Source organism: Canis lupus, chromosome 26 (assembly GCF_011100685.1).
Source record: "Canis lupus familiaris isolate Mischka breed German Shepherd chromosome 26, alternate assembly UU_Cfam_GSD_1.0, whole genome shotgun sequence".
NCBI classification, from domain to species: Eukaryota; Metazoa; Chordata; class Mammalia; order Carnivora; family Canidae; genus Canis; species Canis lupus.
Genome location: NC_049247.1, coordinates 11,793,498 through 11,817,006, shown reverse-complemented (window position 1 = coordinate 11,817,006; position 23,509 = coordinate 11,793,498). Strand labels below are relative to the sequence as shown.

The 23,509-nt window shown below is 48.4% G+C and overlaps 1 protein-coding gene and 1 long non-coding RNA gene across 10 annotated transcripts in view; one reads left to right on the top strand and one right to left on the bottom strand.

Moving 5' to 3' along the window:
• TBX5 (T-box transcription factor 5) overlaps positions 1-22,816 on the top strand; it is an 86,894-nt gene extending 64,078 nt beyond the window's left edge. For 7 of the 8 annotated variants that reach the window (XM_038575197.1, XM_038575196.1, XM_038575198.1 and 4 more), the window contains 2 exons: positions 11,160-11,386; positions 20,652-22,816. In XM_038575197.1, coding sequence (XP_038431125.1) covers positions 11,160-11,386; positions 20,652-21,229 — 805 coding nt within the window. In that variant the 3' untranslated portion in view covers positions 21,230-22,816. The remainder of the gene's footprint in view (positions 1-11,159; positions 11,387-20,651) is intronic. The other variant, XM_038575200.1, reaches the window with a different exon arrangement.
• Positions 510-6,095, bottom strand: LOC111092531. Of its 2 annotated transcripts, none has more exons than XR_005379190.1 (5): positions 5,943-6,095; positions 4,778-4,906; positions 2,328-2,560; positions 1,721-1,802; positions 510-718 (listed from the first exon to the last, which is right to left on the bottom strand). It is a non-coding gene; the product is annotated as an uncharacterized LOC111092531 (long non-coding RNA). The 2 variants fall into 2 exon arrangements; XR_005379189.1 differs by having other exon boundaries at positions 1,721-1,794.
• Positions 22,817-23,509: the final 693 nt, after the last annotated feature.

Genomic DNA, 23,509 nt, shown 5'->3' with positions numbered 1-23,509 from the left:
ACACCACTGAGCCTCTACTTCCTCATCTATAAAATGGGGGATAATTCGAGACCCCGCCTCCAGGGTTGTTGTGTGGGAATGAGGTAATATGTGTGTCCCGATTACCATTGCTACAGAACAGGATTATTCCCAGGCTTCACTGGGCCTGGCTGTGCCTGGGCTGCAAGCTCTGCCATCCGCTCTGTGTCTGTGACTGTAAATCCAGGACAGCCAGAGTCCTAGAGACCGCTTATCCTGTGCCTCTATGGCCCGCTAAAGGGACCAGGGAGTGCAGGCAACCCAGTCCTTCAGAAGGTGCTCAGAGACCGTCAGGGCACCCTGAATCTCATCCAGGTGCAATCTACTCGCCCTTGCTCAGGGATGCTTATTCGGGTCCTACTGATGGTAAAAAGACCAGGCATTGCTTGTCACCACTGTCTGCAGGGTTAAGCAAGAGGTAACAGGGAAGCACTTTCATTTTGTCCATGATCTGTGGGTCAGGAATTTGGAAAGGGCTCCTCTGGGTCATTCTTGCCTGCAGCCAGGCGCTGGCTGGGGTGGCAGGTAGCTGATGGCACCAGGCTGGACTTCCCGGATGGCACACTGTCATAATCCTGCAGTCGATGCTGGCTTTTGGCTGGGACCTCAGCTAGGCTGTCCCCCTGGAGCATGTGCATGCGGCCTACCCAGCGTGGTGGGCTCAGGGGAGTCAGACTCCTTCCGTGGCTGCTGGCTGCCCCTGAGGAGAAATAGGAGGAAGACTGAGACTCTGTCCTGTCCCTTCTGCTGCGTTCTCTTGGTTGATTGGAACTCACTAAGGTGGGCCCTGATCCAAGACTCAAGGATCCCTCCTCTAGATGGAAGGAGAGTCAGAGAATGTGTTTCCATGTTTTGTTTTGTTTTTTTAAAGATTCTATTTATTTATTCGTGAGACACAGAGAGAGAGGAGGAGACACAGGCAGAGGGAGAAAGAAACAGGCTGATTATTTAAGGGAAAATAATCCCGGGATTGTGCCCTTAGCTGAAGGTAGATGCTCGGCCGCTGAGCCACTCAGGTGCCCCAAGTCCCAATGTTTTAATGCCACCCCAAGAGGCATGGCAGTGCTTGGCACAGCATCTGGCCCAGACTGATGCTGGCTTAACGTTAGGTGTTGAGACAGGGTCCGAGCCCTTGGGAAGCCAGCAGCCAGGTTGACATGCCCAAGGCCGCACAACTAGTCAGGGTGCAGAGGCCTGGCTGTGAGCTTGGTTTCTCCAGGTTGGAGAAAATCCCCCTTCCGCCCCACCAGGCTGTCACTTGTCCTCCTGCAACAATATGCAAACCCCAGAATAGGGGCAGGCAGGCAGCGGAAGAGGGGCAGAAGGCATGCTTTAGCTTGCACAGAGTGGCCATGAGCGAGGCCCGGTCGTCCTGGCATACACAGCATTTATGCAGCAGCACTGGGGCCTTGTCAACTCAGCCAGCCAGGACTGTGCTGGCTTCAGAGCCTGTCCTACCTCAGCCTTTTCCTGGGCTGCCCACACATTGTGGCGGGGAGTGGTCTCCAGAGCCAGGATACCTTAAACTTCTGCTTTGAGTGGCCTGGATTTTGAGCCCCCAACCAGACAGCAGGTAGGAAGGCCCAGGATGTTCCAGATTGACCGGCAAGGTGGTTTTTGTCTGTCCCAGGCCTCAGCCGTTTCCACCTGCTCACGTTGGAAACTGACCGTTCTCACCTGCCTCTGAGTTATTTTTACTCACCTCCATCTTCTTCCTCAAGGGCCAGGCTTCTTATTCAGGATCCCTTTGGAAAATCCAATGAAAGCCAGGGACCTCTGAAAGACTCATGATACAGAATTAGAAAAAAATTTCCAACAATTTTAAGGGATTCAGGAGTCTGGGGCCCCTAAAAGGTTAAAAGCCTTTCACTGGTACCTTCCTTCCTCCAGCCTTGGCTTCCTGATTTTAAATTAATGTTCAGCTCCTTAACCTCAAATGGTCACTTTCAAACGGTTTACCACTCTTGTATTCCCATACTTGTGGTTAAAGGTAATCGGAATGCCCGGTTAATGAGGAGTGATTTCCAAGACAACATTCTGGAGATGGCATTAACTTCCTGCTTCTTGCTGTACTTTTGGCTAGCCACACGGCTTCCCCTGGAGAAGTGTGAATTTATCGAAAACAAGAGGGAGTTGTGTTTGGGAAGCCAAGCCAGCCTAAGTTGTGAAATTGAGGTTTGTCCCAAGGGGTCCCATGTAGGCTCATGGTTGTCCATTGAGGATGCTCAGAACAGCCCCTTCCGACCTTTCCCCGTTCATCTGCAGCACTGTCCTCACCCTCTCCTCCTCCACCCCCTGCCCCAGCATACCTGCTCTTTAGGGTCAGGGTCTGTGGACAAATTACTCATTCACATTTAAGCCGTGTTTCTCAGACTTTTGGCAGGCATCAAAATTACTTGATGGAGCTTGTTAAGAAAAGCAGATTTCTGGGTTTTATCCTCAGAGGTTCTGAATCGGTGCTCTGGGGAGGGTTCAGAAACTGCCCTTTGACAGGTTTTCTGATGGAGAGGTCCCCTGCTTGCACCTGGGTAATCCCTTGGCTCTGCAGAACGAGGAAGGGCATTCAGGTAAATGTGTGAAACAGATCTGGAAATAGATCCCATGTGCCGGACTATTTTATAAAAAATAACTCTTTGCTCTAAGTGCTCAACTTTGGCTGAACATGAGAAGTACCTGCAGTGCTCCCCCAATGTTTTATTATGAAAAATGCAAGAAAACATAAAAAATATGGGAGAATTGTACAGTAAGTACCCCATACCCACTTACTTCTTATGTTCTGCAGTTAATATTTTGCTATATATTTGTGCTATCATCCATCCATCCACCCACCAATCCAGCCATCCACCAGTCTATCCTTCCATCTGCTGACCCATTCATCCATTTGTCTGTCCATCCGCTGAGACATTCACCAATCTATCCATCCATCCATCTTATTTTTGTTTATGCATTTCATACTGAGTAGCAGACATAAGTACATTCTAGTCCTCTGTACTTCTGCATGCATGTCATTAAGATTCAATTTTTGCTCACTAATCTCTGTTTTGGATAAAATTACATAGAGTAAAATGCACAAATCTTAAGTGTACCATTCACTTTTTGACAAATGCACATTCCTATGAAACCCAAGCCCTGGTCATAATATAGAACACTCACTCCAGACATTTTCTTCATGCTCCACCCCAGTGAATTCCTGCCTCTACCTCCCCACCAGAAGCAATCAGTGTTTCAACTTTTTTCTTTTCTTTTTTTTTTTTCACTGTAAGTTAGTTTCATCTGTTACAGAATTTTGTGTAAATGGATTTTTACAGTGAGGACTCTTTTGTATAAAGCTTCTTTCTCCTGGGGAGTTTTTTTTTTTTTTAATTTTTTTTTTTTTATTTATTTATGATAGTCACAGAGAGAGAGAGAGAGGCAGAGACACAGGCAGAGGGAGAAGCAGGCTCCATGCACCGGGAGCCTGATGTGGGATTCGATCCCGGGTCTCCAGGATCGCGCCCTGGGCCAAAGGCAGGCACCAAACCGCTGCGCCACCCAGGGATCCCACTCTCTCCTGGGGAGTTTTAAAAACTCCTCAAGTCCAGGCTGAGCATCAGACTTTGGAGATGAGAGTGGGCTTAGGAGTCAGTATTTTTTTCTTTTCAAAGATTTTATTTTTTTATTTATTTGAGGGGTGGGGAGGAGCAGAGAAAGAGGGACAAACAGGCTTCCTGCTGAGCACAGAGTCTGACATGGGGCTTGATCCCATGGCCCTGAGATCATGACCTGAGCTCAAATCAAGAGTCGGGTGCTCAACTCACTGAGCTATTTGGGCTCCTCAGTATTTTTTTCCTTTGCTGAAATTTTTTTCTCTATTTAGTTGAAGTATAATTAACAGACAACGTTATATTAGTTTCAGGGGTACAGTATAATGATTCAACAATTCTATATGTTGCTCAGTGCCCATCAAAAATACTTGTACTCTTAATCCCTTAAACAGAAGTTTGGATGTTTTCTTTAATTCCCCAGATGAACGCACTATGCAGCCAAGCTTGAAACCCCTGTCTCTACTGGTCCCCACTCTAAGCCGCCCTATATCTCAACTACCTCATCTCAGTAATGTTCTCACATTAGAAGCTTGTTTCCCTGGGGACCCATTCCCTCAGAGGTATTTGTGTTTAGGGGGAGAGACAGGTTTTTATATTAGTAGCACACATGTCGTTGAGCATTCCTGCAGAAGTGGTGACTTTCTTATGACTTTGCCAACGTCATCATTTGAACCTAAGGTCATCAGGAGCTCCTTGACTTCCTTTTGCACGACCAAGGAGCCCCCAGGTGGTTCCCCCCAGAACCAAGCCTCAAGACAATCTCCTTCAGGATAGGAAGCCACTTGAGAAAAGTCTGGGCCCTTCCAGTCTTCTGGCTTCCAGAAAGACCCAGGCCCAACCTCAGAAAGTCCTCTCCACCTTTCCATCCTTCCTCCAAAATCATTAAACCAATCAAACAAATAAACTACTACAACAAAGACAGGGTTAAACTTGTTAAAATTGCTAGTTTGAGAAGCCAGAACCAAAATGTCAAGCTCTTGAGTTGAGCACAAGCTACCCGGCAGCACTCGTTGACGTCCTGTTGGCCTGAGTCACTCCGGAGTTTCGTTTGCACTGACCATTCCTGTCTGTAGCTTCACATTCTAGTCCCCTCTTTGGGGGCTCACAGCTAGGACATGTCACATGGGCCTCGTGATTACCATTCCGTGAGTGAAGAGGCTGAGAAAGAGGCTGACCTTGTCAGTGGTCCATGCAACCAGCCAGGACTTCCTCTGTGATTCTAGAGCTGCTCTGTGGTGTTGCTCAAAAGCTGTTTGGGAACCACAGGCCTCCTTTGAGTAGATGAAACGAGGATGGACCTCTCCCTAGAAAAATTGACAAGTTCTAAATATCTGATATTTGGGCGGGGTTCATAGGCCGTTCAGAGCCCTTGCAAGGTTAGAATTTCTTTTGCAGAATGTAATCACGTGTGACTCATAAGTTGGTATATATCGCACTGTGTGACCCAAATATATGCTAAACCTTTCCACACATCGTGTTATTTTACAATCCCAAGAGGCAGCAGGTCTTCTTAGTTCCATTTTATAGACAGAAGACTGAGGCTCAGAGAAAGAGGTAACCTAGCTGGCTCCACAGGGGCCAGGTTTGGGGCCAGGTACGGGAGCGAGGCACATCCATGCATCCTGACTGCAGAGCCCCTGCTCCACATGACCACCTTGATATTAAATTACCTAGAGTCTTAACAAGGGAGCCCCCAGTTCTCCAACCAGAGCTGCCATAAGCGGTGAGTGCTCGAGGCCGGAGAGGGAGGCACCTTTGAATTTCATGGGGCCTCTCAAGTCCTACCACCCTGGTGGGATCCGTGGTGGGGAAGGTGTGCGGCTTGTCTGTGGGTCCTATTCTCACCCCGCCCTTCTCCAGCTTCCTGGCTGGTGTGAACTGAGTCCTGACAGTGCGATCGGAAAGCACTCAGCGGAAGTGAGAGACAGCCTTTGGGATCTGCCCTGAGCTCAGCCCTGCCTGGCTGAGCTGTCCCTGGGCCCCTGCGTGTCCCCTGCAGGCTGGATCACAATAGTGTCCCCCGGAGCGGGGGTGGGGGGGGTAGGAGGGGGGAACGAGAAACCTGGTAAGTTGTGAGACCTCTGGCTGGATTGGGGTGCGTGGGGGGTGCTTTTTCTGAACTGTAATCGCAGATGAGCCTGCGAGCCTGAGGAAGGACTCACTCCAGGAGAACAGGGATCCTGGCATTGCCCCAGCGCCCGGCTCCCGGGGGGGGGGGGGGGGGGTGTTGGGGAGAAGGGCCGCCAGCGCTTGAGTGAGCAGCGCCGCGGTGGCGGGGTGGGTGGGGGGACACACAACCGCCGCCCCCCGCCCCCCGCAGCACCCCAGCGCCCCTGCCACCTGCTCCCGTGAAAAGACCAATTCAGTGGGCCGCAGTGGAAAACGTTCTCGGGGGCGTTCGTTAGCTGGCGGCGGGCTACGGATGCAGTTTGGCCGCGGGTTTCAGTGTTCCCTTGTAATGTTTTACAACCCAGACCCGGCGACAATGGCGTCATTCACTGCACTCGCTCACGTGGAACAGAACGTGAGGGGGCCCGAGCCGGGGAGGAGCTGGTGCGCGGGCTCCGACACCCGGGGCCAGCCGAGGTGCTGCGGCGGCGGGGGGGCGGGTGGCAGTTAGCATGGGCGAGGATGCGGCCACAGCTCGGTGACACCCGAGAGCGGCGGGGTCCGACTGTTTGGTATACTAAGGGTTGCCCGAGCAGGACTGACAGATTGACCGGTAGGACTCACGTGGCCCCGAGCAGGCCCTGCCCGACCGTTAGCAGCAGGATGCCTTGTGGAACAGGGCGCTGAGTTGCCCTGTTGCCCCGTGCACCCCGTGCACCCCGTAGTTCTCTATGATCAAGTAGAAGTTCGTTGGCAAGAGCTTGGGAATAGCGCCGACCCGGCGCCCAGCTCAGCTTTGTCCTCTTCTTCACTGTGTGATCTGGGAGGAGTTGCTTAACCTCTCTGAGCCTCAGTTCCTTTACCTCTAATGCATATCTCATCACACCGACGGAGTGGGGTTGTCGCCTGGATCAAAGGAGGGAAGGTGACCAGTACACGGTGGCTGGAGCATTAAGAGGCCCCCCAGGAACAATGCTGATGAGGAGCTGGAGGTGTGAGACGAGGACGAGGCTGGAAAAAAAAACAGTATTTTGTTGCCGCCCTGCTTCCGGGACACACAGACTTTTCGACCTTTCCTTGTCTTCCCTTGTGCCCTGGGTTCTTCACCAATGTGCTCAGGCTGCTGGGGAAGAGAGCGGGGTCGTATTGCCACTGATTGCATTCCCCAGGCTGGTGCAGCCAGGAGCTGGGTGCAGACCCCCTCTTCCCTCTGCCTCTGCAGTCCCCTGCCCTCACCCGCTCCGATTTTGACACCTGTCAGCTGGACGTGGGGACATTGTATGGCAGGCCCCAAATTGAGGTGTTCCTGATGGACGGAGGGGAGGATGTTTGTACCGCCTTGGAGAAAAACAAGCTGCGAGGGACGAGTGGTTATTGGGATGATATGGCTTTCCCACTTCTGTGAGTGTTAGTAATCAAAAGCAGGATTTGGCCTTTCCAGAGAGTAATTTTGCAATTTGGCAGCGCTAGAAGGGAGAGTTCCACGGAGTCCATTGATACATTCTCTTGTAAAATCCCTCAGCCAACATTTTTTGGGAGTTGTTTTCTTTAATTAAAAAAAAAAATAACCATCCCCATTAAGAATATAAAACTAAAAGAGATTTCCCCCTTCCTGTTGGAGCTCTGGCAGCTTGGTTCTTGAACTAGGCAGACCTAAATAGAATTGCCAGCGAGATTTGACGACTTTTATAATGTTTTATTATTATTATAATTTTCCTCCTCCACCTCCTTCTCCAAGTCCTCCTCCTCCTCCTCCTCCTCCTCCTTCTTCTTCTTCTTTTTTTTTTTTTTCCATTACGTAGCTGGAGCCGCAAAGAGAGGACCGTAAAGCTAACTTCATTCCTTTCAGACTTCTGGCCCCAGGGGGAGATTCCAAGTGGTGTGGCTGCTCAGGATGGCTCCAGCTTTGGCTCAGAGGTGGCACATGCCACAGGAGGGCTCGGCCAGGGGACCCCTGGGTGTCGTGAGGGCTCCGTAGCCTCATGGAAACTTGGCAGATGCTCCGTGTCCCCTGCCTGGCTATGCTGACGTGCTTTCACATGACAAACAAAGTCAGGGGCCAGGGTGGAGATGGGGAGGAGGAGGGGTGGGAGAAGTAGGAGAGGAGGCTTCAGCCCTAAACCCCCTGCTCTCCTAAAAGTCTATTGTGTTCTAAAAATTGAAAGAGATCACCAGGAGCCTGTCTGGTAGTAGTTAAGAGACAGTGGGGTTAGAATTCTAGTTGTGTCTCTTTCTAGCTATGTGGCCATAGGCAAGTGGCTTAACCTCCCAGGACCTTGTTCTCCTCATCTGTAAAGTGGGGACAAAACCAGTACCTACTTCATAGGGTCACAGAAAGGATGGAAAGGGCCAATGCAGCATCCTTCACACAGTGGTTGATGTACTGCTCTTTGTATGTGACCCGATTTCAGGTGTACTCACAATACATAGAATAGTTGGTTTATGACAAAAATCACAACCAAGTTGAAGGTTTACTGATAGTGTTTCTTCTAGGCAAGAATTCTTAGCCTGTTCAGTACCATGGGCCTCTCTGGTGGCCTGGTGACACTTAAGTGTCACACTTCTCAGGCTAACGTGAGTAAACACGTAATATCAGCTGCGTAGATGGCAAAAAGTAAACCAGTTCTACGGAAACGTAGTTATCAAAATATTTTTAAATGGCCGTGTGGCCTTACGTGCACTTTATAATGCCTCAAGTAACGGGATGTAGTAGCAGGTCTGACTGTAATTCTGAAGTTGCGATAAGCATAAATGGTATCTTGAGGCATGTACAGCAGCTGCAATGGAAATGAGATGATTTGATTTCTGCTGATGACAGTCGCTAGGGCTGCTAATACAACCATGGCTTGTTGCCTACATTTGTAACAGAAAGGAATGCTAAGTTTCAATTCAAGATTAGTGAAAATAAAGACGTCATTTTAAAAATCCAAATTTAGATCTTAAGTCCACCCCACCCCCCACCCCCAGGCCCCTGAGTGAAGGCCTCCCAATTTAAGGAGACAGGCTTTACGGAACTATTTCCTCCTGAGAAATTCTGTGGGCTGGAAGCATGAGTCATTTTGTAAAGGCATAACAGTACTTTCTCCCAAGTGCCAGGTATTTTCTAGGGCATATTGTGGGATCTTTTCAACAGTCTCGTGAGGCTCAGAGAGATTAAGTGCCTCATCCAAGGCCACACAGCATTAGATGGCAGATCTTTTAGAGAACACGTATCTTCCTGAATCTGACACCTTCATTCTTTCCACTACACCCAGATTCTTAAATATCAAAGTAGTAATTAAGAGTCCAGTGGGTTATTCAGGTTTAGGAAGATATCAGGGGGCTTGGGGCAGAATGCTATGGTCTCACCATTCCATCTCTGTGCTTTGCTCATTTCATAGATGGGGAAACGAAGGCTCAGCTAGGCTACGTGCCTTATCTAAGCTCACAGAGTTAGCAAGGACATTGGGCTGGGTGTGCTACAGGCCTGGGGGAGGTGGTGGAGGACTCATTCTGGGGGTTTTACGAAGACTGCACATTTCCTGAGAAGTAGCAGCTTTCCTACATTTTACAGATAACAGGATCAGATCCAAATCCTGTTCTACCCCTCCTGACCCCCACCCCCCCACCTGCAAGTAGTCTTCTTGGGAGAGGTACAGGGCAGCTTTGAATGTCTTCATCTTCGTCTCTGTTTTGCTTTTCATCCAAGCAGGGCTTCTGCTTTGGCTTTCCGACGTGCACAAAATAGCAAGTGTCCTAAAAGGTTTTCCATATCCCCACCTCCTGAGGGAAGTAAGTTAGATGATGTTCAGTGTGTCCTAGTACCTCTAGTCACCTTGCATGGCTTTTTGCATCCATGTGCGTTCAGTCTCCTCATTCTTTTTGAAGCCTGTGTAGTATTTCCTTCTGAGCTCTGTCAGAATTTACTGAGCCATTATCGAGGGCATTTACACTGTTCCTTGTTTTTTTCCCAGGCACAGACAGTGCTGCAGAGAAATGCCTCCTGCTTAGGTCTTTGCACGCTGATCTGAAAAACTTCTCAGGAAAGTTATTAGTAATCAGATTGCCAGATCTACATGATTGTACATTTTTAAGAAAACAGATGCTATCTGGTTGCCTTCCAGAATGGAGGTGCTGGATCACCCCTCCACCAGCCTGCACACTGTGACTCTCCTGTCCACAATGTCCTCTCCTCACCCCAAATGTTGGCAGTTTCCCCTGCATGGATGCACACATGTTCTGGGTCGGACCATTCTCTTCTCACACGTGTGTGCAGAAACTTCTCTCAATTCTCCCTTTTATCTTAGTGCCACCCCTCCTCCCTGCTCCTCTGCAGACTCTCACTCTGACCTTCCTCATCCATCTGGCTTCCTGTGGAGCTTCTGGTGCTGCTGAGCACACCTCCTTCCTCCTTCCTTCCCAGGAGAGGTTTCCACACTCTTGGGAGGAAGAGCATAGGAATACCTGGTAGGGGAGCTGAAGGGGCGCATCCCAAGAGTGTGAGAAACCAGATTTGGGGCACTTGGGGATGATGCTATTCATAGGATGTCAGTGGATTTTATTCTTCTTGGTTCACTGTGTGACAGTGGAGGCTCCAAAGAGCACACAGTCTGTAAGTGTTGGAGATGGGACCCGAATCTGTGTCTGCCTAATCTTAGATCCCATGCTCCATTCTCTGTTTCCATTGTCCTGACTCTTCTTTCTCCCTTCCTTTTTCTCTTTCCCTCTCTTTCTGTCTCCTACTCCCTCAAAACAATGACAGTAATGATGATGGTTGACATTTGTTGAGCACTCGCTATGTTCAGGCTTTCACACATATTAATTTCGTTTCTTCTCTCAGCAACCGTTTGAACTGGGGATTTTTACTAGCCCTGTTTCACAGATGGGAAAACCAAGGCACAGAGGAGAAGTTAAATATTATGTCAGCGATGACAAGTACAGCAGCTCAAAAGGAAATTCGAAGGCACAGGAAGCACACTACCCAGATTAGGGTAACCAAGAATCATACCTGACAATCCTAGGTGGTCAGCCATTTCTTTACTAATAAAGTCAATAGTCAGCCCTGTTTTAAATATGGAAACCCAGAAGTTAAGTCTAAGTAATCATGTAGCTCTTCTAGCTTTTAAATTAGGGGATTCAAAGACATATACATTAGGTTGAAATATTTCAAAATGCCATGTGAAGAGGGGTTCCTCACTGGGGATGCTCATTTAACTTTCCACATACATATAGAACTATTCATAAACCTACTTGCCTAAAGTATAAGGCATGAAAAGTTAGTGCCTGAATATATATGTCTGTGGCATTTGATGCACTTGGGTATAATTGAATCACTGTGCTCATCAAAGATTCCTTTGTTTCTTATTCTGTGACATGTCTCTGGTGGATTTTCTGACCCTGTGGTTCAGCCAGTGGGGGAATCTATATCAGGGCACTGATCAATGTTATTTCCCATCTTCTCTCTTTCAGTAAAGAATATCCCGTGGTTCCCAGGAGCACAGTAAGACAAAAAGTAGCCTCCAATCACAGTCCTTTCAGCAGTGAGCCTCGAGCTCTCTCTGCCTCATCCAACTTGGGGTCCCAGTACCAGTGTGAGAATGGTGTGTCTGGCCCCTCCCAGGACCTTCTGCCCCCGCCCAACCCGTACCCACTGCCCCAGGAGCACGGTCAGATTTACCATTGCACCAAGAGGAAAGGTGAGTGTGATTACCCCTACCCAACTTGCCTTTCTGTTTTTCCTTCCTTTCCTTAGGGGAAAAATGTACACATAACTATATTTATTTATTTAAAAAATGTAAGCAATATAAAAATACACAGAGATTGTAAGAAATTCAAACCATATAAGTAAAACTGAAGGATCTCTCTTGACATGTCTCCTCCAGTTCTGGCTCCTTCCTTGGGGAAAACTTATTTGAATCATCCAGTCATATTTAATTCATTTGCACACATGCACATGTGCACATGCATGTGTACAGACACACCTAAAATGGTTTTGTTTTTGTTTTAAACAGTTGATATTATACTGTCTGTATCTTGCAACTTGCATTTCTTAAGCTCAAGAATACATTGTAGATGATCATTTCATGATGCTAGAGGTACTTCTTGCTTTTTAGCTAAGAGAAAATATGGCCTCAAAAGGATGGAATGGGGTTTATTCTTCCACTCCCACAAGTGGACATGGTGGCTGCTTCTAGCATTTCTGGTTGTATCACAAGTCATGCTGCCGGGAGCCTTCTTGTAGTTGGATGTGCTTTGATTTATGTGCTAGGGTTTCTCTTGGGTGGGTGGATTCTGACCTCTTCTTTCCTGTGCATTTTGTCTTTAAATTTAGCTTAAATCCTGGACACATCATTGGTTTTTTTTGTTTTGTCTTTTTTTTTTGCCAAATGAGAAATGGGTGACTTTTCCTAAGTCATCTGAATCTAGGACTGTAATACAAAGGAAGTTTCTGGTGGCACATTTTTTTAGCTAGAATCAAAGTGGGTGTGGTTGAGTTCAGCTTAATAGAGCAGTCGCTTGTGTGAGTGGCAGACAGGCATGGTGGGGACAGCGTGGGCGATAGGGCCAGAGTACACAGTCTCAACTCTGCCACCAGCTTCTTTGTGTGACCTCATCCAGGTGTCCTGGCCTCTCTGTGCCTTAGTTTCTCACTTTGTAAATGATGCTTGAGTTCCTGAGAGTACCTGATGCTCGGTTAGTGCCCAGCAAGTGTTAGCTTTGATTGTGTGAATGGCAGGTATAGCTCCAGGAAGGGTATCCATAGAGGAAGAGGAGGGAAAGGCTGCTTATCTGGGTGAAGTTTCAAGAAAGCAGATGTGGGGGGCAGGAACCATGTACAATGGAGATGAGTCCTACCTTTGCCATTTGAAAATTTTTATGATTAGGGGGAAGATACTTAACTGCTCTAAGCCTTATTTTTTTTCTAATCTGTAGATTTGGTCTCATGATGGGACCTGTCCATAGGGTTGGTGTGGAGATGTCAGGAAATTGTGCTTGTCAGGAAATATTGAGCACAGGGTTGACCCAATAAGTAGTCACTGGTTTGCTCCAGTAAGCCCAAATCTTAATCTTAAGAGTGGCCTGTCATACCTCATACTCAGTGGCCACCTCGATGCCTTTGGAAGTCCAAAAGCCAGTGTCTGGAACTTCATCATTGTCGTCATCGTCTTCTCCTTCTTTTTCTTCTTTTTAAAATTAACTCATTGACAAAAACTGGATGCTTTGGCAGCTTTCTCTGAGCTGAGGTTACTTGAGGAAAGGAGCACAGTTTGACTATTTGACATTTACCGATCTCGCGTTTCGAAGGAGAGAGTGTCGTTGGTTCAAGCCTGGGGCTGGGTAGCTGACCTGGGTGAGGCTGAGTTTCCAGACTTAACCTGAAGTCCATCCAAGCTCCTTGGATTTCGAAGGCCTGAACAATAATATTGCCCCAATAGGCCCCCTGGCCAGGCTCCCAGCATGTCCTCTGCCACCTGGGGTGGAGACCAGATGCCTGCAAATGTGTCTGCTTCTTTAGGCACAAGCATGGATTAAGGATGTCCCCTGGGGCACAGGTCCCTGCACAGGAATTCTGTTCCTATTGAAGGGAGCCCTTTCTAGGTTCTGGGCCACAGCCTTTTGATAACACTGTTAAGTAGGTGCTGTTATTTGCCCATTTTACAAACAGGGAAACTGAGGCTCAGACAGCATATGTGTGCTGGTGGTTCCCGGAGGCGGAATTTGAACCCATGCCTGGCCTGCAGGCTCTACTGAGCTCCAAGTCACACAGTGGACAGTCCCCGTTACTTTTGCTTATCAGCTGCAATCTCAAAATGCCATCTTTCACTAGAAATTGGTCTTCAGTCTGAGTCAAACCTACTGATGGAGAGCTCATCAGGTTTGAATTAGGGAGTTCTGTCGAATAAATTAATGCCAGGCCAAAAGAAGGGGAGGAAGAAGTTTAAAAGAATCAAGGTACTTTTAAGACTCAATATTTACTGCAGCATCCTTGTAAAGGCTTTTCTCCTGGAGGGTGGCATGGGAAGGCTTTAAACGCAAAGGGATGAACTCTTCTGATGACGTGAGCAGATGACCTGCGTGGGGCATTTGGCGGGATCCTCAGGTGAGCTCAGGGTCAATTTGAGGTGGCCACGGGGGAAGCTGAAGTTGGTGGGCTGTCTGCTGCAGGACATCACAGCAGTTGACGCTTTCTAGCACTGTGGCCACGGGCAAGCTGCCTGCTTCTCAGCCTCAACTCCCTAGTCTGCAAAGCGAGGATTACAGTACTACCTTCCCTGTAGGGTCGTAATGAGATGGAACGAGAGAGTCCATGCAACGCACCCAGAACAGGACCCAACACATCTAAGTGCTCAGTGCACCTTAGCTGGCTACTGCTGTGCACTTTGGAAGCTCACAGTCACCAGCAGGTCAGATGTTATTATATAGGATGATACAGCTGCTTTATTTAAATAGTGATCTGATGCTATGAAGGAGGTGGGCAATGTGCTGACGCATATGATGTGGGGGTATCTGGCAGGAATGGGGTTCAGGGGGATTTAAGCCCAGGTCTGAAGAGTAGGAGCTGGGTAGGAAAAGAGAGATGGGTGGGTATCCAGGCAGAGAAGAGGGTACGGGTGCAGCCACTCAGAAGGTGGAGAGCCAGCCCCCACTGGGGAGCAAACGCAGGGCCAGTATGGCTGGAGCACATTGAGGGGAAGTAGAGGCAGACGAGCTACAGAGAGAGGGAGGAGCCAGCACACTGCCAGCCCTTGGAAGCTATTTCCAGGACTTCAGTTTTTTTTTTTTTTAAGATATTTATTTATGAGGAGGGGGGAGAGAGAAAGAGAGAGAGAGAGAGAGAGAGAGAGAAAGACAGCATATGTGTGCAAGCAGGAGGAGGAGCAGAGAGAGAGGGACAAGCAGACTCCCCATTGAGCGCACAGCCTGATGTAGGGCTTGATCCCAGGACCCTGAGACCGTGACCTGAGCCAAAGACCAAGAGTCAGACACTCAACTGACTGAGCCCCACCCAGGTACCCCAGGACTTTAGATTTTATCCTAATACCCCTGGGCAGCCATCGGAAGGGTTTCAACCTATGAGGGGTGTGACGAAGTTTCTGTTTGGAAGCAGACGCTCTGCTGTGATGGGGGAGTGGGAGAATGAGGACTGGCTCCAGAGCTCTGCTGAGAGGCTGTTGTAGGCTCTGAGGCCTGAGATGACAGTGCTTAGCCCAGGGGTGCGACCACAAGAGCTGCAGGTGTGGGTGCGATCAGGCCCCAGGGACCCACTGCAGATAACAAGGTGAAGAGTGACCCCCTCCACAGATTCAGAAATTGAGGCTTAAGGAATTTGAGTGACTTACCCGTGTCACCCGGCTAGTGAGTGGTCCTGCCTCAGGTTCACAGCATGGTCCCTGCAGCTCGGGGTGCACACTCCCTTCCCCTTTCCACAGACCTCTGCCCTCCTCACCTCCCTCCACCCCAAAAGGAGCTCCCGGGGGACAGGGAGCATTCCAGCCAGGCTCTGTCTGTCCTGCGTGCCTCCTAGACAAAAAAGCAATTCATCATCAGCCTCCATTGTAAGGTGATAAGGAATCAGCGAGGTTTCCTTCCAGTTTGGGATTCCCGTGAAGTGATAACTCCATGGGTGGCTTTCCCCCCTCCCCACCCCGCCCTGCTTTCCCCACTATCTGACTTCCCCTCATTGTCTGTCTCCTTTCCAACAAGCCCAGGAGGCAGGCCCAATGAAATGTCAAAGGGCCTGGCAGGCCAGAGGGCTCCTTGTGTTAGGACCCAGCTGTCTCCAAACTATCTCTCCCGATGGATAGAGCCAAAAGAGCCGGGAAGGTCTTTTATCAATGCCACTCAATCAAATCCAGGACCCCGGGGCCTGGGAGAGCCCTTGTCTGTCTTTCTTTCCTCCTCCCACCCTGATAACCAGCACCCCCCACCTTAAAAATGAGAGGCAACCCAAATAAAGATTTTAGCAAAGCCATACACTGCCTTGGCTGTTCGAAGGGAAGTCAGAGGTAGGAGGGGAGAAGGAAGGAGATACAGAAAAGGGGTTTGTGGGGTGTCCTTTTGTCAGTGCAGTGCGTTTTTAGAGCAATTTCACATCGTTTCCTTCACAAGATCCTCATCCCAGCCCCCTGAGCAGAGGAGGGAGGGTGCCCTCCATCTCCATTTTGCAGGGTGTAAGGGGGACTGGGAGGTTGGATTACCTTCCCAAGGTCATGTGGCTGATCTGGGATGCATTCGTGAGATAAATATTGCTTGAGCATTCACTTTGTACCTGACACTTTCCCAAGGATATGGGGTAAGGGGACAGCAAGGTGGCAAAGGTCCCTGCTCTCCTGAAACTTGTATTCTTCTCTAAGAGGCAGCTAATAAGCAAGTAGATAAATGCAATGATTTTTAGATGGTGGTTCAGTGAGGGTTGGACTGGGGTTTTTTGGTTACCCATTGAGAATCTTCCCACAATACCGATCCAGTCCTTCTCACTTTGAGCTAAGAGCTAACATTATGCAGGGAGACACACACACCATCTGTCTGCCAATCCGTCCATCCATGCATCCATCAGGTCAAGGTGATTTTCTGAACACAGTGGATTTTGCAAAAGCTGAAAGGCTAGGCTGTCAGAGCACCGTTTTGTGACTCAGAAAGCCTGAATTATAGTTCCACTTCTGACTTGCTGAAAGTCACTCAGCCAAGGAGTGGAGGTTCACCAGGATCTTTCATCCGAATGAACCCAATCAGCAAGAGAAACAACCTATTTGGGAAGACTGACGATACTTGCTTAATGGGATTAGCAATTTAAAAGCAGCCTTGTGAGTTTTTCTGCTCTGGAATCCACTTGGATACCTTCAAGCATTGGACAACATCCACAGAGCCATCTGTCCGATCTTCTGAGAGGGAAAACAGAGGAGACCTCTGTTACTTGGACAGATAAGATTTGGACACTTTATTACCCATCTCGGTTCCTGCAAGAACCTTTAAGTATTATCTCCATACATAGGCAAGAACTGAGATTGGAATATGGTGCCATGGTTTGCCCAAGGTCATGTAGCCAAGGAAAGTCAGAGATGTGACTGTGCTCTAAAACTTATGCTCTGGATTTATCATTAAAGCCACTTTATCAAGAATCAAAAGCCACTAAAAAAATGCAAGGGGCCGGAATATTTCACAGTGCTATGGGGTGATTGGTGCTGAGAATCAGGAAGAGCTTTCCTGTTGTTCAAGAGGCTTTAGTTGGGTTCAGGACAGGTGGGAGACAACTGGCCACTCTTACTACACAACTTTCTGAAACTGAGAACAGACCCATCTCATGGAAGACTTGATGTTTGACTACAGCCCATTCCCCAACTGTGGAAGGTAGACGTGACTTGGCTAGGAAAGAGGTCTTTGCTGTTGACCAGTTATCAGGCTCCCAATAGAGAAAGAAACCAAACCATTACCAAAACAAATACAGGGATTACATCCCACCCATTTATCACCACCAACCTGAAATTTGGATCCATGCTTTGGAATTTCTTTACAATGTGATGAGGTCCAAGAGGAATTTGAGAATGCTCGGGACCCGCTTTCATGAATAAGCCAGCTTTTTGCTTTTCTTAGGACTCTGCATCAGATCTTTGGGTTATTAAAGACTGGAATGTGTAATTTTACGATTTTCCAAAATGTGCTCCGGCCTTTTTCATATTATTCTTCCTTTTTTTTTTTTTTTTTTCTGCTTGTAACAAATCTGGAAGGGGATCAGAAACTCGGGAATGGTTAGTTTGCCTTGTTTTTTTTCTCTTGCCAAGGGTACCCTGCAGCTGTACTTTTGATTATTGAAAAGGGGAACGCCCTGGTTAAATGGAAAACCCAAAGGTTATGATTCTAGCAACAATGGAAACATTCAGATTTATGGATCCGGGGGAGGAGGGTTGGAAGGAAGCATGGAGGCACGAGGGGACTGAGGGAGGAGGTGGGGAGGACAGGAAAAGTCCAGTGGAGCAATGTTTTCAAGACGCCAAAAACAAATGCCCAGTTGAAAGGTGAAAAAAAGTGGCCCCCAGCTCATCTGGATGTCTTCAAACATCTGGATGGTTGGCATGATGTAGACAAAGCACCTGGAAGAGAGACCACATTTTTTGCTTTTATTTTGGACAAATGGCTGGGCGTCCTATGGGGCCCAGATGTGTCCCAGAAAGAGTCTAGCTAAAAAAGACAGTGTGCTCAGTATGAGGTGGGTGCAGTCCCAAGCAGAGATGTGTTTTGGCGCGGCCAATTTTGTACCTACCCGTGGGGGTCACTCAGAATGTGATACCTCTGGAAGCGTCTGGTGGAACCCAAACCCAAGCTATCCTACTTGAGTTGGGGAGCTGCTTTAGAATCTTGTGCAAAACTGAAGACTCACCCTGTAGTGAATGAGTAACTTGGAGCCTTATATGCAAGGGTCACCTCCCATTCACCGAGTGTCAGCCTCCTGCCATCACTGCTGGGTGGGGGATGGGGAGGGCCCCCCACTTACTTGCACTGAGCAGGGCCATGGCTATTTATTGACCTCTCTATCCCCAGCACCTGACGCCTGTTAGGGGCTCCGGACACCTCTGTTGGATGGCTCGGTGAGTGACATTCGGTATGAGAAATCAAGAGAGCTGGAAGCAAGGTGTGGTTGGCAAAGTAAGACCTGGCTCTGATTCCCGCCTCTCTCCTTCCTAGTTCCGTGCCCTTGGGAAGGTGACTACCTCTGAGACAGGCGTGAGAGCAGGCACCTTGAGGACTTACGGTGAGACCAGGGAAAGGTCACTTAGTAGGTGCTCAATAAATAAGAACTTTGGTCTCCTCCCATGGTTTGGTTCTGTGTCCGGCCCCCAGGCCACTGACGAGGTGAAGTGCAGGAAGGCTCCAGTGTTTCCTTTTTCTTCACACTCCCCCCACCCCGATGACAGGCGTTCTTTTTTTTTTATGTATATTTTTTTTATTGGAGTTCGATTTGCCAACATATAGTATAACGCCCGGTGCTTATCCCGTCAAGTGCCCCACATGTTGATTCAGAAGAGATTGGAAGACAAGGATGGCAAATTTCTGGGTTGGAAGATGAAATTGCAGCTAAGGGGGGAATCTGTGTGCAGGTTTACGTGCTGGTCAGAATTCTCAAGCATTGCTTCCCCAAAGGAAACACCTGGAGGTGTGTTAATCTAGACTAGGTCTGCCGAGAGACTAACTGGTGGTGTTACCCTTGCAGCAAGAGCTGCTCTTGATGACAGATAGCAGGAGATTTACGTGCTTGATTTATTGAATTCTTAGCTGCCAGGTGAGGTAAGTATTACTAACTCTGATTCAGACATGCTGAGAACGGGTCTCGGAGAGGGCAGATGCCCCGCTGCTGGCACACGCATGTGAAGTAGGAGAACCAGATTTTTTTAAAAAAAGATTTTATTTATTTATTCATGAGAGACACACAGAGAGAGGGGCAGAGACACAGGCAGAGGGAGAAGCAAGCTTCCTGCATGGAGCCCGATGTGGGGCTCGATCCCAGGACCCCAGGATCACAACCTGAGTTGAAGGCAGATGATCAACCACTGAGCCACCCAGGTGCCCCGAGAACCAGATTTAAACTCAGATACGTCTGCCCTTCTTAACCTGGGGTCTGGATTTTAGGGGCTCTTTGAGCTTCTCCAAAATGTGTGCAAACCTGTGTTAGGCACATGAAGTTTTCAAAACTTTGTGTTTTTGTGTGTTTTTCTAGGAGAGAGCCTAGCACTTTGGTTTGCTCACAAAGGAGGCAGTGACCCCAAAGTAGATATGGAAGACCCTCTTTCAGGGACAGAATTCTCTCCACTGCCCTAAGCTGGGGACCAACTGGTGTCTGGGGGAAGAGAAGGGACTTTTTTCAGTAAGGAAACAGCGACCCATTAAGTGGTACCGACTCTACCAGATATTAACTGGGACTTGCTGACAGAGATTCAGGAAAGGATCCGGGGATTCGTCCGAGCTCCCATCCATCTGTGCACTTGTCCATCTGGCCTTCTGTCTATTGCACAGATATTTAGTGCATGATTTCTTGTGCCGTGGTCCTAAAGAGCAGAGACTTGTAATTAGATTACTTGAATTCTAATCTCCCTCCCCCCTGCTCCACTGTTATCAGCCATGTATGTAGGACCTCGAGTGAGTTTCTCAACCTCTTTGTGCTTCTGTTTTGTGATCTGCAAATGAGGATCATCGGAGCCCACCCCATAGGGCTGCTGTGCAGGCTGCATAGGGTACCTTCCGGAGAGTGCTTAGAACAGTACCGGACGGAGTAAATGCCATTTGTGTTTGTTCGTACTGTTATTGTGAGTGGTATTATTATTATTATTTTGGTTCCTAGGTATGTTCGGGATTCTGGAGAATATCGAGATGGGTAACACAGTGTTCCGTCTTCATGGAATGTACATGCCAGGGTGGAGGGAAGATAATAGTAATTGTTTTCTTTCTTTCTTGTTTTTTGAAGATTTTATTTATTTATTCATGAGAGACACAGAGAGAGGCAGAGAGGCAGAGACACAGGCAGAGGGAGAAGCAGGCTCCCTGCGGGGAACCCGATGTGGGACTCGATCCCAGGACTCCGGGATCACGCCCTGGGTGGAAGGCAGACGCTCAACCACTGAGCCACCCAGGTGCCCCTAGTAATTGTTTTCTGCTTATTGGGTGTGTTCCACTACCAAGGCCTGGACGAAGTGCTGAGTCTATAGGCTCCCATCTCTTTGTCCACACTTCCCTCTGTAGAACAGCATCCTATTACCCTTTCAGTGTTATAGATGAAACTGAGCCCAGAAAGGTCCAGGTCTTTGCTCTGAGTCTCCACCATTACCTCCCCGCCATTACATCTTCTGATCATAACGGAGGCCGGAGCTCAGAGTCTCCAGGACCTGGTTCTTCAGTCCTTGGGCAGTGTGTCCGCCCTTAGCGGAAGGGTGGCTGGTCCCGGCCTCACCGGTATCTCTCCTCCTGTCTTAGCAGATGAAGAGTGTTCCACTGCAGAGCATCCCTATAAGAAGCCCTACATGGAGACGTCGCCCAGCGAGGAGGACCCCTTCTACCGGGCCGGCTACCCCCAGCAGCAGGGCCTGGGCGCCTCCTACAGGACAGAGTCAGCCCAGCGGCAGGCCTGCATGTACGCCAGCTCAGCGCCGCCCAGCGAGCCGGTGCCCAGCCTGGAGGACATTAGCTGCAACACGTGGCCCAGCATGCCCTCCTACAGCAGCTGCACGGTCACCACGGTGCAGCCCATGGACAGGCTCCCCTACCAGCACTTCTCGGCTCACTTCACCTCGGGGCCCCTGGTGCCCCGGCTGGCCGGCATGGCCAACCACGGCTCCCCGCAGCTTGGAGAGGGAATGTTCCAGCACCAGAGCTCCGTGGCCCACCAGCCTGTGGTCAGGCAGTGTGGGCCTCAGACTGGCCTGCAGTCCCCCGGCAGCCTGCAGCCCTCGGAGTTCCTCTATTCTCACGGCGTGCCAAGGACCCTGTCCCCGCACCAGTACCACTCTGTGCACGGAGTGGCCATGGTGCCAGAGTGGAGCGAGAACAGCTAAAGCGAGGCCTGCTTCGTCACAGACGTGTGCCAGAGAGAGAGGAGAGAGAGAGAGTACGTGGGAGAAAGTGAAAGACAGTAGCAGAGAGAGCCCCATGGATGAGATACGGATGACATTTTTCATTACAGCCTGTTTTCACGTCTGCACTCGCGAGCCCCGGACGCTGATCTAATCAGTCGTTTGAAACCACGATTCAAAAAATGTGACTTTGTTGTGCCGTCTCAAAACTTAAAAAAACCAACCAAAAGAGATGAGCCCCCCCCCCACAACCCCTCCCTCCACAATGACCACTCTCATTGGCCAGCCATGTTCACTCACACCACCTCCAGATGTCCTCCGTGATTCCTCCTTTTGGTCTCCGGAAAACCTTGCCTTTATCGAGTGTTTTATCCTAATGGCGGAGTTGGAGCCTTCCCTGTCTTGGTGTTAATGTTGACATTGTTATATAATAAATAATAATATATTTTTTTCTTTCAATTTTCTTCATGGGACCCAGTCCCTTATTTTGGGGAGGTCTGAGGCAAGTGTGTTTAAAAATATGTACTTGTGAGTTTCCCCTCAAATATACCACCCCTGAAACCTAAATTTTGCCGCCCTGCCCTTGACTAAGAAATTACCTACCTCTGCCATGTGATGTTCCTGAAAAGGTTCCCTATGTCCCAGCTTTTGTCTGATTTTTTTCCTCCCTTGCCCATCATCACAGAGCCCAGTTCGGCCCTCTCCTTCCCAGTGGAGGCTAACTTTGCCCTGCATCTGGCCTCCTCTATCTTGGCCCTCCCATCTTCCCAGCTCTAGGTCTTTCCAGCCGTCTGTTGCTAAAACGTGGCCTATAGCTTCCCGACCGGAAAGCTTGCTTTGAAAAACTTAAAAAGCCCTGGTTTACATGCGGGCAGAACTGTGATAAGCAAGGAGCAAGCTCTGTGCTGACAAGCGTTGCAAAAAGGCCAAAATAAATATTCCTCCTGATAAAACACAAAGCCAGCCCCAAGCTTCCAAACCTCCACCACCGAGGACCCGACCCAGATGCAAAGCAAAGCCCACCGTTCCTAAAGAAGAGGCAAGACGTGCTCGCCGATTGGTTCTCTCCAAAGAAATCACACCGACACCAGATGCTGACACAAAACTGTGGTTATTGAAAGCAGAAAACAGTATAAAAAAAATAAGCATGTAAGTAAAACATTATTGCAGGGTTCTTCAGATGTAATATTTTACTGGTACTATTTATTTATAAATAGGAGTTCTAATTAAGTAATAACATGAAATGAATCCAGCATGGGAGCTGGCCAAGAGCTTTTAATTTTATTAATACTCAAAACCAAGTTTGCGGTTTTTTTTTTTCCTTTCGAATGTGCTTTGCTTTCTTGATTAAAAAAAATTTTTTTAAACTGACCCTAATAAAGAGAACAGGGTAATATGTGAGGCTAAGTATGTCCAAGTACGTGCGAGTGTGTGAGTATGTTTGTATGTGAGTGTCTTCATGCGATTATGTCTTTTTATGTTGCTAGGGGGTGGGGTGAGAAGTAAGTACTCGTTTCGTATATTTGTGTGCCAATTAATGCCTAATAAATACCATGTGCTTAAAAAGTATAAGGGACTTGAATACCAATTTTTTTTTTCCCTGTTCTTTCTGACAACTGAAGAGAGGGGAAATTAGGTGGAGGGCATAAGAAGCAGTTGTCTTGCAGGTACAATTTTAACCCCATCTTTCTTCTGCTCACCTCAGGGAGTATTTGGAATCCATACTTGAGTGTATATATTAAAGATTTTGTTTATTTTTTCATGAGAGACACACAGAGAGAGGCAGAGGGAAAAGCAGGCTCCATGCAAGGAGCCTGATGTGGGACTTGATCCTGGATCCCCAGGATGATACCCTGAGCCAAAGGCAGATCTGCTCAACCACTGAGCCCCCCACGTGCCCCTGGAACTGAGTATATTTATCCCCTGGCTTGAATCCCTGAAATGGAGTTATTTGCTTTAGTTGAATTGTGTCAGTGTTGAAAAAGAAAAATCATCCCACATCTCAATTGACCAAAAAATATCAGTCATACTCTCTATAACACCTAGTACTTGATTTTCTGAAGGATTTCTTCCTTTGAATTAATTCTAGAATCAGGTGTTTGGGAGGTCCCAGTGCAAGCAAACTTAGGGCCTTTTCGATGGATATTAATTTAAAACCCACAAATTTAAGATTTGTGAATTTGTCCTGTATCATACATATAGGGCAGAGCAGAGCACAGCAGCAGATTTGTGAGTAAATTCATGCTGCAATTTTTAAAAATT